The 16,642-nt window shown below is 45.7% G+C and overlaps 1 protein-coding gene across 1 annotated transcript in view; it reads left to right on the top strand.

Annotated features, from left to right (window-relative positions):
* Positions 1 to 8,446, top strand: part of LOC120036473 (ankyrin-3-like) — a 61,717-nt gene extending 53,271 nt beyond the window's left edge. Inside the window, exons 17-18 of the mRNA XM_038982909.1 lie at positions 2,933 to 3,011; positions 7,207 to 8,446. Coding sequence (XP_038838837.1) covers positions 2,933 to 2,989 — 57 coding nt within the window. The 3' untranslated portion in view covers positions 2,990 to 3,011; positions 7,207 to 8,446. The remainder of the gene's footprint in view (positions 1 to 2,932; positions 3,012 to 7,206) is intronic.
* Positions 8,447 to 16,642: the final 8,196 nt, after the last annotated feature.

Raw genomic sequence — 16,642 nt, 5'->3', positions numbered from 1 at the left:
AGACTAGTAGTGGAGAGAGTTCCAACTAGACAGTAGACACTAACGGTAGACTAGTAGTGGAGAGAGTTCCAACTAGACAGTAGACTAGTAGTGGAGAGAGTTCCAACTAGACAGTAGACTAGTAGTGGAGAGAGTTCCAACTAGACAGTAGACACTAACGGTAGACTAGTAGTGGAGAGAGTTCCAACTAGACAGTAGACTAGTAGTGGAGAGAGTTCCAACTAGACAGTAGACTAGTAGTGGAGAGAGTTCCAACTAGACACTAGACTAGTAGTGGAGAGAGTTCCAACTAGACAGTAGACTAGTAGTGGAGAGAGTTCCAACTAGACAGTAGACACTAACGGTAGACTAGTAGTGGAGAGAGTTCCAACTAGACAGTAGACTAGTAGTGGAGAGAGTTCCAACTAGACACTAGACTAGTAGTGGAGAGAGTTCCAACTAGACAGTAGACTAGTAGTGGAGAGAGTTCCAACTAGACAGTAGACACTAACGGTAGACTAGTAGTGGAGAGAGTTCCAACTAGACAGTAGACACTAGACAGTAGACACTAACGGTAGACTAGTAGTGGAGAGAGTTCCAACTAGACAGTAGACACTAGACAGTAGACACTAACGGTAGACTAGTAGTGGAGAGAGTTCCAACTAGACAGTAGACACTGACGGTAGGCTAGTAGTGGAGAGAGTTCCAACTAGACACTAGACTAGTAGTGGAGAGAGTTCCAACTAGACAGTAGACACTAACGGTAGACTAGTAGTGGAGAGAGTTCCAACTAGACAGTAGACACTAACGGTAGACTAGTAGTGAAGAGAGTTCCAACTAGACACTAGACTAGCAGTGGAGAGAGTTCCAACTAGACACTAGACTAGTAGTGGAGAGAGTTCCAACTAGACAGTAGACACTAACGGTAGACTAGTAGTGGAGAGAGTTCCAACTAGACAGTAGACACTAACGGTAGACTAGTAGTGAAGAGAGTTCCAACTAGACACTAGACTAGCAGTGGAGAGAGTTCCAACTAGACACTAGACTAGTAGTGGAGAGAGTTCCAACTAGACACTAGACACTGACGGTAGACTAGTAGTGGAGAGAGTTCCAACTAGACGGTAGACTAGTAGTGGAGAGAGTTCCAACTAGACAGTAGACTAGTAGTGGAGAGAGTTCCAACTAGACAGTAGACTAGTAGTGGAGAGAGTTCCAACTAGACAGTAGACTAGTAGTGGAGAGAGTTCCAACTAGACAGTAGACTAGTAGTGGAGAGAGTTCCAACTAGACAGTAGACTAGTAGTGGAGAGAGTTCCAACTAGACAGTAGACACTAACGGTAGACTAGTAGTGGAGAGAGTTCCAACTAGACAGTAGACTAGTAGTGGAGAGAGTTCCAACTAGACACTAGACACTGACGGTAGACTAGTAGTGGAGAGAGTTCCAACTAGACGGTAGACTAGTAGTGGAGAGAGTTCCAACTAGACAGTAGACACTGACGGTAGACTAGTAGTGGAGAGAGTTCCAACTAGACGGTAGACTAGTAGTGGAGAGAGTTCCAACTAGACAGTAGACACTAACGGTAGACTAGTAGTGGAGAGAGTTCCAACTAGACAGTAGACTAGCAGTGGAGAGAGTTCCAACTAGACAGTAGACACTGACGGTAGACTAGTAGTGGAGAGAGTTCCAACTAGACAGTAGACTAGTAGTGGAGAGAGTTCCAACTAGACAGTAGACACTAACGGTAGACTAGTAGTGGAGAGAGTTCCAACTAGACAGTAGACTAGTAGTGGAGAGAGTTCCAACTAGACACTAGACTAGCAGTGGAGAGAGTTCCAACTAGACAGTAGACTAGTAGTGGAGAGAGTTCCAACTAGACACTAGACTAGTAGTGGAGAGAGTTCCAACTAGACCGTAGACACTGACGGTAGACACTAGACAGTAGACACTAGACAGTAGACACTAGACAGTAGACACTAGACAGTAGACACTGACGGTAGACACTAGACAGTAGACACTAGACAGTAGACACTAGACAGTAGACACTAGACGGTAGACACTAGACAGTAGACACTAGACAGTAGACACTAGACGGTAGACACTAGACAGTAGATACTAGACCGTAGACACTGACGGTAGACACTAGACAGTAGACACTAGACAGTAGACACTAGACAGTAGACACTAGACAGTAGACACTAGACGGTAGACACTAGACAGTAGACACTAGACGGTAGATACTAGACGGTAGACACTAACGGTAGATACTAGACGGTAGACACTAACGGTAGACACTAGACAGTAGACACTAGACGGTAGACTAGTAGTGGAGAGAGTTCCAACTAGACCGTAGACACTGACGGTAGGCAGTAGACACTAGACAGTAGACACTAGACAGTAGACACTAGACAGTAGACACTAGACAGTAGATACTAGACAGTAGACACTAGACGGTAGACACTAACGGTAGACACTAGACAGTAGACACTAACGGTAGACACTAGACAGTAGACACTAGACAGTAGACACTAGACAGTAGACACTAGACAGTAGATACTAGACAGTAGACACTAGACAGTAGACACTAGACGGTAGACACTAACGGTAGACAGTAGACACTAGACGGTAGACTAGCAGTGTGGAGTGCTTCAGAGTGCTGTGGTGTGTGGTTGTCAGACAGCTCAGTTCATCGTGAACCAATCAGAGAGCTCAATCTGACCTGCTGTCAGTGTGATGTCATTGGACTGTGGGTGTTTACTGGTCAGACTATGAACCTGATGATGGAGTGATGACAATCAGCTGGATGTAGTGAATGAACCCTTAGTGTTTTCTTTCAGCATGTCTAGGACACTAGTGGAGAAGAGTTCCAGTCTGCTTGGTGTTTCTGTGTGTTCTGCGGGCCTGCCCCTCATTCTGCCATCATCCTGTCTAACCCTTCTCTCTGTGTGTTGCAGTCTGGAGAAGGGTCAGGGTCGAAGGTGAAAAAGAAGCAAGTGGAAAAGGATCATTGATAACAGTCGTGTGCTCAACCTGGTACGTACAAGTATGGAGCTCAGGACTGATAGAATATGGAGGGAAATGGGGATCACTTAACACTACAGCCGGGTGGTATCCTGTCTGGATCCATTATCCTGTCTGGATCCGTTATCCTGTCTTGATCCGTTATCCTGTCGGATCCATTATCCTGTCGGATCCATTATCCTGTCTGGATCCAGCAACCGGCTGTCTGGATCCATTATCCTGTCGGATCCAGGACAGGCTCAGCCTGGATCCATTATCCTGTCGGATCCAGGACAGGCTCAGTCTGGATCCATTATCCTGTTGGCTCCAGGACAGGCTCAGCCTGGATCCATTGTCCTGTCGGATCCAACATCCGGCTGTCTGGATCCATTATCCTGTCGGATCCAGCATCCGGCTGTCTGGATCCATTATCCTGTCGGATCCAGGACAGGCTCAGCCTGGATCCATTATCCTGTCGGATCCAGGACAGGCTCAGTCTGGATCCATTATCCTGTCGGATCCAGGACAGGCTTAGTCTGGATCCATTATCCTGTCGGTTCCAGGACAGGCTCAGTCTGGATCCATGATCCTGTCGGATCCATGACAGGCTCAGCCTGGATCCATTATCCTGTCGGATCCAGGACAGGCTCAGTCTGCATCCATTATCCTGTCGGATCCAGGACAGGCTTAGTCTGGATCCATTATCCTGTCGGCTCCAGGACAGGCTCAGTCTGGATCCTTTATCCTGTCGGCTCCAGGTCAGACTCAGTCTGGATCCATTATCCTGTCGGATCCATGACAGGCTCAGTCTGCATCCATTATCCTGTCGGCTCCAGGACAGGCTCAGTCTGGATCCTTTATCCTGTCGGCTCCAGGACAGACTCAGTCTGGATCCATTATCCTGTTGGCTCCAGGACAGGCTCAGTCTGGATCCATTCACTCTGAAGCCACAATAGAGATGTGCTTTGTGACCCTGACTCCGCCCCATATAGATGTGACCCTACTGACAACATACTATTTCAGCCCAATAGAGATGACCGTACTGACAACATGCTAACTCAGTCTCCTAGAGATGTGACCCTACTGACAACATGCTAACTCAGCCCCATATAGATGACCCTACTGACAACATGCTAACTCAGTCTCCTAGAGATGTGACCCTACTGACAACATGCTAACTCAGCCCAATATAGATGACCCTACTGACAACATGCTAACTCAGCCCCCTAGAGATGTGACCCTACTGACAACATGCTAACTCAGTCTCCTAGAGATGTGACCCTACTGACAACATGCTAACTCAGCCCAATATAGATGACCCTACTGACAACATGCTAACTCAGCCCCCTAGAGATGTGACCCTACTGACAACATGCTAACTCAGCCCCCTAGAGATGTGACCCTACTGACAACATGCTAACTCAGCCCCATATAGATGACCCTACTGACAACATGCTAACTCAGCCCCCTAGAGATGTGACCCTACTGACAACATGCTAACTCAGCCCCATATAGATGACCCTACTGACAACATGCTAACTCAGTCTCCTAGAGATGTGACCCTACTGACAACATGCTAACTCAGCCCCATATAGATGACCCTACTGACAACATGCTAACTCTGCCCCCTAGAGATGTGACCCTACTGATAACATGCTAACTCAGCCCCCTAGAGATGTGACCCTACTGACAACATGCTAACTCAGCCCCATATAGATGTGACCCTACTGACAACATGCTAACTCAGCCCCCTAGAGATGTGACCCTACTGACAACATGCTAACTCAGTCTCCTAGAGATGTGACCCTACTGACAACATGCTAACTCAGCCCCCTAGAGATGTGACCCTACTGACAACATGCTAACTCAGCCCCCTAGAGATGTGACCCTACTGACAACATGCTAACTCAGCCCCCTAGAGATGTGACCCTACTGACAACATGCTAACTCAGCCCCCTAGAGATGTGACCCTACTGACAACATGCTAACTCAGCCCCATATAGATGACCAAATCAAATCAAGTTTATTTTATATAGCCCTTCGTACTTCAGCTGATATCTCAAAGTGCTGTACAGAAACCCAGCCTAAAACCCCAAACAGCAAGCAATGCAGGTGTAGAAGCACGAGAGATGCTTCTCCCCAGTCAAACCCTAATCCCACAGTGTCCTGCCCAGATATAGTCTAATCCTAACTCTGCCCAGTCAAACCCCAATCCCACAGTGTCCTGCCCAGATAGTCTCATCCTAACTCTCCCCAGTCAAACCCTAATCCCACAGTGTCCTGCCCAGATATAGTCTTATCCTAACTCTCCCCAGTCAAACCCTAATCCCACAGTGTCCTGCCCAGATATAGTCTTATCCTAACTCTCCCCAGTCAAACCCTAACCCCACAGTGTCCTGCCCAGATATAGTTTTATCCTAACTCTCCCCAGTCAAACCCTAATCCCACAGTGTCCTGCCCAGATATAGTCTTATCCTAACTCTGCCCAGTCAAACCCTAATCCCACAGTGTCCTGCCCAGATATAGTCTTATCCTAACTCTGCCCAGTCAAATCCTAATCCCACAGTGTCCTGCCCAGATATAGTTTTACCCTAACTCTGCCCAGTCAAACCCTAATCCCACAGTGTCCTGTCCAGATATAGTCTTATCCTAACTCTGCCCAGTCAAATCCTAATCCCACAGTGTCCTGCCCAGATATAGTCTTACCCTAACTCTGCCCAGTCAAACCCTAATCCCACAGTGTCCTGCCCAGATATAGTCTTATCCTAACTCTCCCCAGTCAAACCCTAACCCCACAGTGTCCTGCCCAGATATAGTCTTATCCTAACTCTCCCCAGTCAAACCCTAATCCCACAGTGTCCTGCCCAGATATAGTCTTATCCTAACTTTGCCCAGTCAAACCCTAACCCTAATCCCACAGTGTCCTGCCCAGATATAGTCTTATCCTAACTCTGCCCAGTCAAACCCTAATCCCACAGTGTCCTGCCCAGATATAGTCTTATCCTAACTCTCCCCAGTCAAACCCTAAACCCACAGTGTCCTGCCCAGCTATAGTCTTATCCTAACTCTCCCCAGTCAAACCCTAATCCCACAGTGTCCTGCCCAGATATAGTCTTATCCTAACTCTGCCCAGTCAAACCCTAATCCCACAGTGTCCTGCCCAGATATAGTCTTATCCTAACTCTCCCCAGTCAAACCCTAATCCCACAGTGTCCTGCCCAGATATAGTCTTATCCTAACTCTCCCCAGTCAAACCCTAATCCCACAGTGTCCTGCCCAGATATAGTCTTATCCTAACTCTGCCCAGTCAAACCCTAACCCCACAGTGTCCTGCCCAGATATAGTCTTATCCTAACTCTCCCCAGTCAAACCCTAAACCCACAGTGTCCTGCCCAGCTATAGTCTTATCCTAACTCTGCCCAGTCAAACCCTAATCCCACAGTGTCCTGCCCAGATATAGTCTTATCCTAACTCTGCCCAGTCAAACCCTAACCCCACAGTGTCCTGCCCAGATATAGTCTTATCCTAACTCTGCCCAGTCAAACCCTAATCCCACAGTGTCCTGCCCAGATATAGTCTTATCCTAACTCTGCCCAGTCAAACCCTAATCCCACAGTGTCCTGCCCAGATATAGTCTTATCCTAACTCTGCCCAGTCAAACCCTAACCCTAATCCCACAGTGTCCTGCCCAGATATAGTCTCATCCTAACTCTGCCCAGTCAAACCCTAACCCCACAGTGTCCTGCCCAGATATAGTCTTATCCTAACTCTGCCCAGTCAAACCCTAATCCCATAGTGTCCTGTCCAGATATAGTCTTATCCTAACTCTCCCCAGTCAAACCCTAATCCCATAGTGTCCTGCCCAGATATAGTCTTATCCTAACTCTGCCCAGTCAAACCCTAATCCCATAGTGTCCTGCCCAGATATAGTCTTATCCTAACTCTCCCCAGTCAAACCCTAATCCCACAGTGTCCTGCCCAGATATAGTCTTATCCTAACTCTGCCCAGTCAAACCCTAATCCCACAGTGTCCTGCCCAGATATAGTCTTATCCTAACTCTGCCCAGTCAAACCCTCACACTTTCTGAGGGCCTTGCAGTCTTGTTAGTTTAGCTGGTTGGTGCAGTTGGTTAATCAAGAGAGACAAACTATTCACAACATACACAGTGGTGAGAGAATTAAACTCATGTTGATCTAAATCACCTATCATGTGTGTTTTCTTTTGCAGGTTTGTTGATGTTTCATGACTTCCTGGAAGGGAGATGACTGGAACCTTGAAGCAGGAGAACAGCCAATCAGAACGTGTGTCTGCAGCTTTCACGTTAACGCATGGTTTTACAGCAAGACCACTTTATTTGATTTCGCATGAGCATGAAAAACTTACTTTTCTGTCCACAACCTGGGCTCCAGTCATGACCTGTTGTTACCACGGTGACAGGAGAACAGGGGTGTGGTCTGCTCCATCATGGCATCAGGACAACAGTAGCCACGCCTCCAAGCATCTCTCGGACCAATGAGGCACAACAGGACGTTTGATTGACAGATTAGAGGAACACTTGGAGTCACCCTCTACAAGCCTTATATTTTCTGTCCTGTAGCCACACCACTGGGGTGGGTGTATGATGTGGTTGTGATTTTTAATGACAACGGGTGGTTTGGTTGTATATAAATGACACTGTAAAAACTTCTGAAGTTTAGTCACTGATAGAATGTTTTCTGCACTGGTAGGACAGCTTCGCAAAGCATTGGAATATTGATTCCACCTTTATTAAAACGCTTGGGTGTTACTGCACATGTCTAATTATCAGCGGGAAATGTTTGTAAAATCAAAATGGTAGCTTGATTTTAACCTAACTCCACTGCAACTCAAACATCACTTCTGTGAACATATTTCCTCAGAGTACTAATATTTTGATGCATGAGATTCACCTGGTTTGACTTAGTTTTCCTCATTCGCGAACATTGTATTATGAAATAAGGTGTTACTTCTATCAGTGTCTGTCTGCTCAGAAACATGAACAGCCACCTGGGAGACAGCAGGACAGAGAGGGGAACTTCATTCTGATGCTTTATGAGGGCCCACTGTGTAGCATGGAATAATACTATTAAAGACAAGGAGATATGAGAGCTCCCAATATATAATGTAGACTGGCACATTGGAAAGGGTTAGAGAGCTCCCAATATATAATGTAGACTGGCACATTGGAAAGGGTTAACAGTTGTCATGTGTATTGGCTCTAAACCAATCATTGGTCATTGTTTCAGCAGTATAATGTTAGGTTTTAAGCCTGCTGTGGTTTAAAGGGGCATTTTTTCTCTGGGTTTTGTTGCCATATTTCCTTCTGTTGTATCTATTCATATGAGACCACCTAAAGCATTGACTGGTGATCTGGTAACACATGTATGACAACCAACATGGATGATCCAATTCATTATTTAAGCAGAAATAAATTGTGATTAAACTGAAACAGTCTGAGGTTGTGTTTTCATCCATTTCTACAGTTCTAAATACCTTTTGGGGATTTTATTTAACAATTTGCCAAGAATGTACATCTTGAAATACAGAAGGCCATATAAAAACATACATAATGTCTGAATAGTGTTCAGTTATGAGGTTGACTGTCATTTGTAACATACCCTGAGAATACAAAACATTAGGAACACCTGCTCTTTCAATGACAGACGGACCAGGTGATTCCAGGTGAAAGCAATGATCCCTTACTGATGTCACTTGTTAAATCCATTTCAATCAGTGTAGATGAAGAGGAGGGGAACAGGTTAAAGAAGGATTTTTAAGCCTTGAGTCAATGTTTGTATTTGTATTTATGAAGGATCTCCATTAGTTCAGCAGCCCGTGCTGCTGCATGCCATGTTTATAACTGGCCACTAGATGGGGCTGTTACGTTGAGTAACCTTCATAGCACAGTCAGGCAGCTTCTTCTGTTGTCTCGACCCCTGAATGCTCGGCTATGAAAAGCCAACTGATATTTACTCCTGAGGTGCTGACCTGTTGCACCATCTACGACCACTGTGGTTATTATTTGACCCTGCTGGTCATCTATGAACGTTTGAACATCTTGAAGAACAATCTGGCCTTAATGGCCATGTACTCTTATAATCTCCATCCGGCACAGCCAGAAGAGGACTGGCCACCCCTCAGAGCCTGGTTCCTCTCTAGGTGTCTTCCTAGGTTCCTGCCTTTCTAGAGGACTGGCCACCCCTCAGAGCCTGGTTCCTCTCTACCCAGTACAGCCAGAAGAGGACTGGCCACCCCTCAGAGCCTGGTTCCTCTCTACCCAGTACAGCCAGAAGAGGACTGGCCACCCCTCAGAGCCTGGTTCCTCTCTACCCAGTACAGCCAGAAGAGGACTGGCCACCCCTCAGAGCCTGGTTCCTCTCTAGGTGTCTTCCTAGGTTCCTGCCTTTCTAGGGAGTTTTTTCTGGCCACCGTGCTTCTACATTTGCAGTTCTTGCTGTTTGGGGTTTTAGGCTGGTTCTGTACAGCACTTTGTGACATTGGCTGGTGTAAAAAGGGCTTAATAAATACATTAGATTTGGAACAGGCAACACTAACTGAACCGGAACAGGCTTCTCCTTTGGACTGTATCTGTTGGCCTCATTAACCTCTGACAACTCAAGTTCAAGTCTTGTACCCCGAGGCTGGTGTTGTTTTAGTCAACTGAGTTTGAATTCCTCAACCGAGGCCGGTGTTGTTTTAGTCAACTGAGTTTGAATTCCTCAACCGAGGCCGGAGTTGTTTTAAAGGTGACAACATACCGACGTCCTGGTAGGATACATGAATAAAGCCCTAACGGTGACAACATACCGTTGTCCTGGTAGGATACATTAATAAAGCCCTAACGGTGACAACATACCGACGTCCTGGTAGGATACATGAATAAAGCCCTAACGGTGACAACATACCGACGTCCTGGTAGGATACATGAATAAAGCCCTAACGGTGACAACATACCGACGTCCTGGTAGGATACATGAATAAAGCCCTAACAGTCACAACATACCGACGTCCTGGTAGGATACATGAATAAAGCCCTAACGGTGACAACATACCGACGTCCTGGTAGGATACATGAATAAAGCCCTAACGGTGACAACATACCGACGTCCTGGTAGGATACATGAATAAAGCCCTAACAGTCACAACATACCGACGTCCTGGTAGGATACATGAATAAAGCCCTAAGGGTTACAACATACCGACGTCCTGGTAGGATACATGAATAAAGCCCTAACGGTGACAACATACCGACGTCCTGGTAGGATACATGAATAAAGCCCTAACAGTGACAACATACCGACGTCCTGGTAGGATACATGAATAAAGCCCTAACGGTCACAACATACCGATGTCCTGGTAGGATACATGAATAAAGCCCTAACGGTGACAACATACCGACGTCCTGGTAGGATACATGAATAAAGCCCTAACAGTCACAACATACCGACGTCCTGGTAGGATACATGAATAAAGCCCTAAGGGTTACAACATACCGACGTCCTGGTAGGATACATGAATAAAGCCCTAACGGTGACAACATACCGACGTCCTGGTAGGATACATGAATAAAGCCCTAACGGTGACAACATACCGACGTCCTGGTAGGATACATGAATAAAGCCCTAAGGGTGACAACATACCGACGTCCTGGTAGGATACATGAATAAAGCCCTAACGGTGACAACATACCGACGTCCTGGTAGGATACATGAATAAAGCCCTAACGGTGACAACATACCGACGTCCTGGTAGGATACATGAATAAAGCCCTAAGGGTGACAACATACCGACGTCCTGGTAGGATACATGAATAAAGCCCTAACGGTGACAACATACCGACGTCCTGGTAGGATACATGAATAAAGCCCTAACAGTCACAACATACCGACGTCCTGGTAGGATACATGAATAAAGCCCTAAGGGTGACAACATACCGACGTCCTGGTAGGATACATGAATAAAGCCCTAACGGTGACAACATACAGACGTCCTGGTAGGATACATGAATAAAGCCCTAACGGTGACAACATACAGACGTCCTGGTAGGATACATGAATAAAGCCCTAACGGTGACAACATACCGACGTCCTGGTAGGATACATGAATAAAGCCCTAACGGTGACAACATACCGACGTCCTGGTAGGATACATGAATAAAGCCCTATGGGTGACAACATACCGACGTCCTGGTAGGATACATGAATAAAGCCCTAACGGTGACAACATACCGACGTCCTGGTAGGATACATGAATAAAGCCCTAACGGTGACAACATACCGGCGTCCTGGTAGGATACATGAATAAAGCCCTAACGGTGACAACATACCGACGTCCTGGTAGGATACATGAATAAAGCCCTAACGGTGACAACATACCGGCGTCCTGGTAGGATACATGTATAAAGCCCTAACAGTCACAACATACCGACGTCCTGGTAGGATACATGAATAAAGCCCTAACGGTGACAACATACCGACGTCCTGGTAGGATACATGAATAAAGCCCTAACGGTGACAACATACCGACGTCCTGGTAGGATACATGAATAAAGCCCTAACGGTGACAACATACCGACGTCCTGGTAGGATACATGAATAAAGCCCTAAGGGTTACAACATACCGACGTCCTGGTAGGATACATGAATAAAGCCCTAACAGTGACAACATACCGACGTCCTGGTAGGATACATGAATAAAGCCCTAAGGGTTACAACATACCGACGTCCTGGTAGGACACATGAATAAAGCCCTAACGGTGACAACATACCGACGTCCTGGTAGGATACATGAATAAAGCCCTAACGGTTACAACATACCGACGTCCTGGTAGGATACATGAATAAAGCCCTAACGGTTACAACATACCGACGTCCTGGTAGGATACATGAATAAAGCCCTAACAGTCACTACATACCGACGTCCTGGTAGGATACATGAATAAAGCCCTAAGGGTTACAACATACCGACGTCCTGGTAGGATACATGAATAAAGCCCTAACGGTGACAACATACCGACGTCCTGGTAGGATACATGAATAAAGCCCTAACGGTGACAACATACCGACGTCCTGGTAGGATACATGAATAAAGCCCTAACGGTGACAACATACCGACGTCCTGGTAGGATGCATGAATAAAGCCCTAAGGGTTACAACATACCGACGTCCTGGTAGGATACATGAATAAAGCCCTAACAGTGACAACATACCGACGTCCTGGTAGGATACATGAAAAAAGCCCTAAGGGTTACAACATACCGACGTCCTGGTAGGATACATGAATAAAGCCCTAACAGTGACAACATACCGACGTCCTGGTAGGATACATGAAAAAAGCCCTAAGGGTTACAACATACCGACGTCCTGGTAGGATACATGAATAAAGCCCTAAGGGTGACAACATACCGACGTCCTGGTAGGATACATGAATAAAGCCCTAACGGTTACAACATACCGACGTCCTGGTAGGATACATGAATAAAGCCCTAACGGTGACAACATACCGACGTCCTGGTAGGATACATGAATAAAGCCCTAACGGTGACAACATACCGACGTCCTGGTAGGATACATGAATAAAGCCCTAACGGTCACAACATACCGACGTCCTGGTAGGATACATGAATAAAGCCCTAACAGTCACTACATACCGACGTCCTGGTAGGATACATGAATAAAGCCCTAACGGTGACAACATACCGACGTCCTGGTAGGATACATGAATAAAGCCCTAAGGGTGACAACATACCGACATCCTGGTAGGATACATGAATAAAGCCCTAAGGGTTACAACATACCGACGTCCTGGTAGGATACATGAATAAAGCCCTAACGGTGACAACATACCGACGTCCTGGTAGGATACATGAATAAAGCCCTAACGGTGACAACATACCGACGTCCTGGTAGGATACATGAATAAAGCCCTAACGGTGACAACATACCGACGTCCTGGTAGGATACATGAATAAAGCCCTAACGGTGACAACATACCGACGTCCTGGTAGGATACATGAATAAAGCCCTAACAGTCACTACATACCGACGTCCTGGTAGGATACATGAATAAAGCCCTAACGGTCACAACATACCGACGTCCTGGTAGGATACATGAATAAAGCCCTAACGGTCACAACATACCGACGTCCTGGTAGGATACATGAATAAAGCCCTAACGGTGACAACATACCGACGTCCTGGTAGGATACATGAATAAAGCCCTAACGGTGACAACATACCGACGTCCTGGTAGGATACATGAATAAAGCCCTAACGGTTACAACATACCGACGTCCTGGTAGGATACATGAATAAAGCCCTAACGGTGACAACATACCGACGTCCTGGTAGGATACATGAATAAAGCCCTAACGGTTACAACATACCGACGTCCTGGTAGGATACATGAATAAAGCCCTAACGGTGACAACATACCGACGTCCTGGTAGGATACATGAATAAAGCCCTAAGGGTGACAACATACCGACGTCCTGGTAGGATACATGAATAAAGCCCTAACGGTGACAACATACCGACGTCCTGGTAGGATACATGAATAAAGCCCTAACGGTTACAACATACCGACGTCCTGGTAGGATACATGAATAAAGCCCTAACAGTCACAACATACCGACGTCCTGGTAGGATACATGAATAAAGCCCTAACAGTCACAACATACCGACGTCCTGGTAGGATACATGAATAAAGCCCTAACGGTGACAACATACCGACGTCCTGGTAGGATACATGAATAAAGCCCTAACGGTGACAACATACCGACGTCCTGGTAGGATACATGAATAAAGCCCTAACGGTGACAACATACCGACGTCCTGGTAGGATACATGAATAAAGCCCTAACGGTGACAACATACCGACGTCCTGGTAGGATACATGAATAAAGCCCTAACAGTCACTACATACCGACGTCCTGGTAGGATACATGAATAAAGCCCTAAGGGTGACAACATACCGACGTCCTGGTAGGATACATGAATAAAGCCCTAACGGTGACAACATACCGACGTCCTGGTAGGATACATGAATAAAGCCCTAACGGTGACAACATACCGGCGTCCTGGTAGGATACATGAATAAAGCCCTAACGGTGACAACATACCGACGTCCTGGTAGGATACATGAATAAAGCCCTAACGGTGACAACATACCGACGTCCTGGTAGGATACATGAATAAAGCCCTAAGGGTTACAACATACCGACGTCCTGGTAGGATACATGAATAAAGCCCTAACAGTGACAACATACCGGCGTCCTGGTAGGATACATGAATAAAGCCCTAACGGTCACAACATACCGACGTCCTGGTAGGATACATGAATAAAGCCCTAACGGTGACAACATACAGACGTCCTGGTAGGATACATGAATAAAGCCCTAACGGTGACAACATACCGACGTCCTGGTAGGATACATGAATAAAGCCCTAACGGTCACAACATACCGACGTCCTGGTAGGATACATGAATAAAGCCCTAACGGTGACAACATACAGACGTCCTGGTAGGATACATGAATAAAGCCCTAACGGTGACAACATACCGACGTCCTGGTAGGATACATGAATAAAGCCCTAACGGTGACAACATACCGTTGTCCTGGTAGGATACATGAATAAAGCCCTAACGGTGACAACATACCGACGTCCTGGTAGGATACATGAATAAAGCCCTAACGGTGACAACATACCGACGTCCTGGTAGGATACATGAATAAAGCCCTAACGGTGACAACATACCGACGTCCTGGTAGGATACATGAATAAAGCCCTAACGGTGACAACATACAGACGTCCTGGTAGGATACATGAATAAAGCCCTAACGGTGACAACATACCGACGTCCTGGTAGGATACATGAATAAAGCCCTAACGGTGACAACATACCGTTGTCCTGGTAGGATACATGAATAAAGCCCTAACGGTGACAACATACCGACGTCCTGGTAGGATACATGAATAAAGCCCTAACGGTGACAACATACCGACGTCCTGGTAGGATACATGAATAAAGCCCTAACGGTGACAACATACCGACGTCCTGGTAGGATACATGAATAAAGCCCTAACAGTCACAACATACCGACGTCCTGGTAGGATACATGAATAAAGCCCTAACGGTGACAACATACCGACGTCCTGGTACATGAAACAGTTTGATCAAAAGAGATGAGACGTGTAGAGTCCCTCCTCTAACACCTGTATAATACACCTGTATATATACACCTCTAACAGGTGTATAAGACCTTATTCATAGTCCCTCCTCTAACACCTGTATAATACACCTGTATATATACACCTCTAACAGGTGTATAAGACCTTATTCATTATAATAATATACCAGTGCATTCTATAGTTTTTCTACGCTATAATCTGCCAGTTGGGGAGGACTCATTTGGACAGGTCTCGTGACTTCAGTCCACTCAGAGGTTTCAATGAGAAACTATCTGTGTCTGATGCCACCTGGGAGTGATGCAATGTGAACCCCAAACTGAGGATACACTCTTAGCAAAAAGGGTTTCAATGGGGTTCTTCAGCTGTCCCCATAGGAGAACCCTTTTTGGTTCCACACATACCCTTTTGGGTTCCATGTGGAACCCTCTGTGGAAAGGGTCCTACTGTATATGGTACCTAAAAAGGGTTCTACCTGCAACAAAAAGGGTTCCACCTGGAACCAAAAGGGTTCTACCTGGAACCAAAAAGGGTTCTTTAAAGGTTAAAGATCCATTTTAGGTTCTAGATAGCACCTTTTTTTCGAAGAGTGTACGGCATGAGACACCGCTATAAATGGCTCAAAATTCAACTCTGTGCAAGCCAGCCCTGTCATCAAGAATCCCCAATCAGAACCATGTCAGATTGTAACAGTAGATTGCAGTAGATTTCAATCTGGTTTTGTCTCTGCATGTCAACCAACATCACCTGTTGAGTTGTTGTGCTACAGTCAGCTGTGGTTAAATGGGACACATTTCTATCTGATCATGCATCCTGGTTAGGATCTGTTGTACACATCCTCTGATACACGAACAGTTTGAATGTTAGCTTTACCGCACGCTCATTTAGCATTTACTGACATAACAGTCTGAATGTTAGCTTTACTGTACGCTAATTTAGCATTTACTGACATAACAGTTTGAATGTTAGCTTTACTGTACGCTAATTTAGCATTTACTGACATAACAGTTTGAATGTTAGCTTTACTGTACGCTAATTTAGCATTTACTGACTTACCAGTTTGAATGTTAGCTTTACTGCACGCTAATTTAGCATTTACTGACTTACCAGTTTGAATGTTAGCTTTACTGCACGCTCATTTAGCATTTACTGACTTAACAGTTTGAATGTTAGCTTTACTGCACGCTAATTTAGCATTTACTGACATAACAGTTTGAATGTTAGCTTTACTGTACGCTCATTTAGCATTTACTGACATAACAGTTTGAATGTTAGCTTTACTGTACGCTCATTTAGCATTTACTGACATAACAGTTTGAATGTTAGCTTTACTGTACGCTCATTTAGCATTTACTGACTTACCAGTTATTTTGTTTAGAATGTTTCTAATCTGTCTCTTGGCTATGATCACAGTCTGGTTCGCTTATCTTTTACACAGTAAAAATATAACTTTTTCT

This window comes from Salvelinus namaycush, unplaced genomic scaffold (genome assembly GCF_016432855.1).
Source record: "Salvelinus namaycush isolate Seneca unplaced genomic scaffold, SaNama_1.0 Scaffold1343, whole genome shotgun sequence".
NCBI classification, from domain to species: Eukaryota; Metazoa; Chordata; class Actinopteri; order Salmoniformes; family Salmonidae; genus Salvelinus; species Salvelinus namaycush.
Note: the sequence above shows the minus strand (reverse complement) of the source record. Positions and strands in the feature narration are given on the sequence as shown.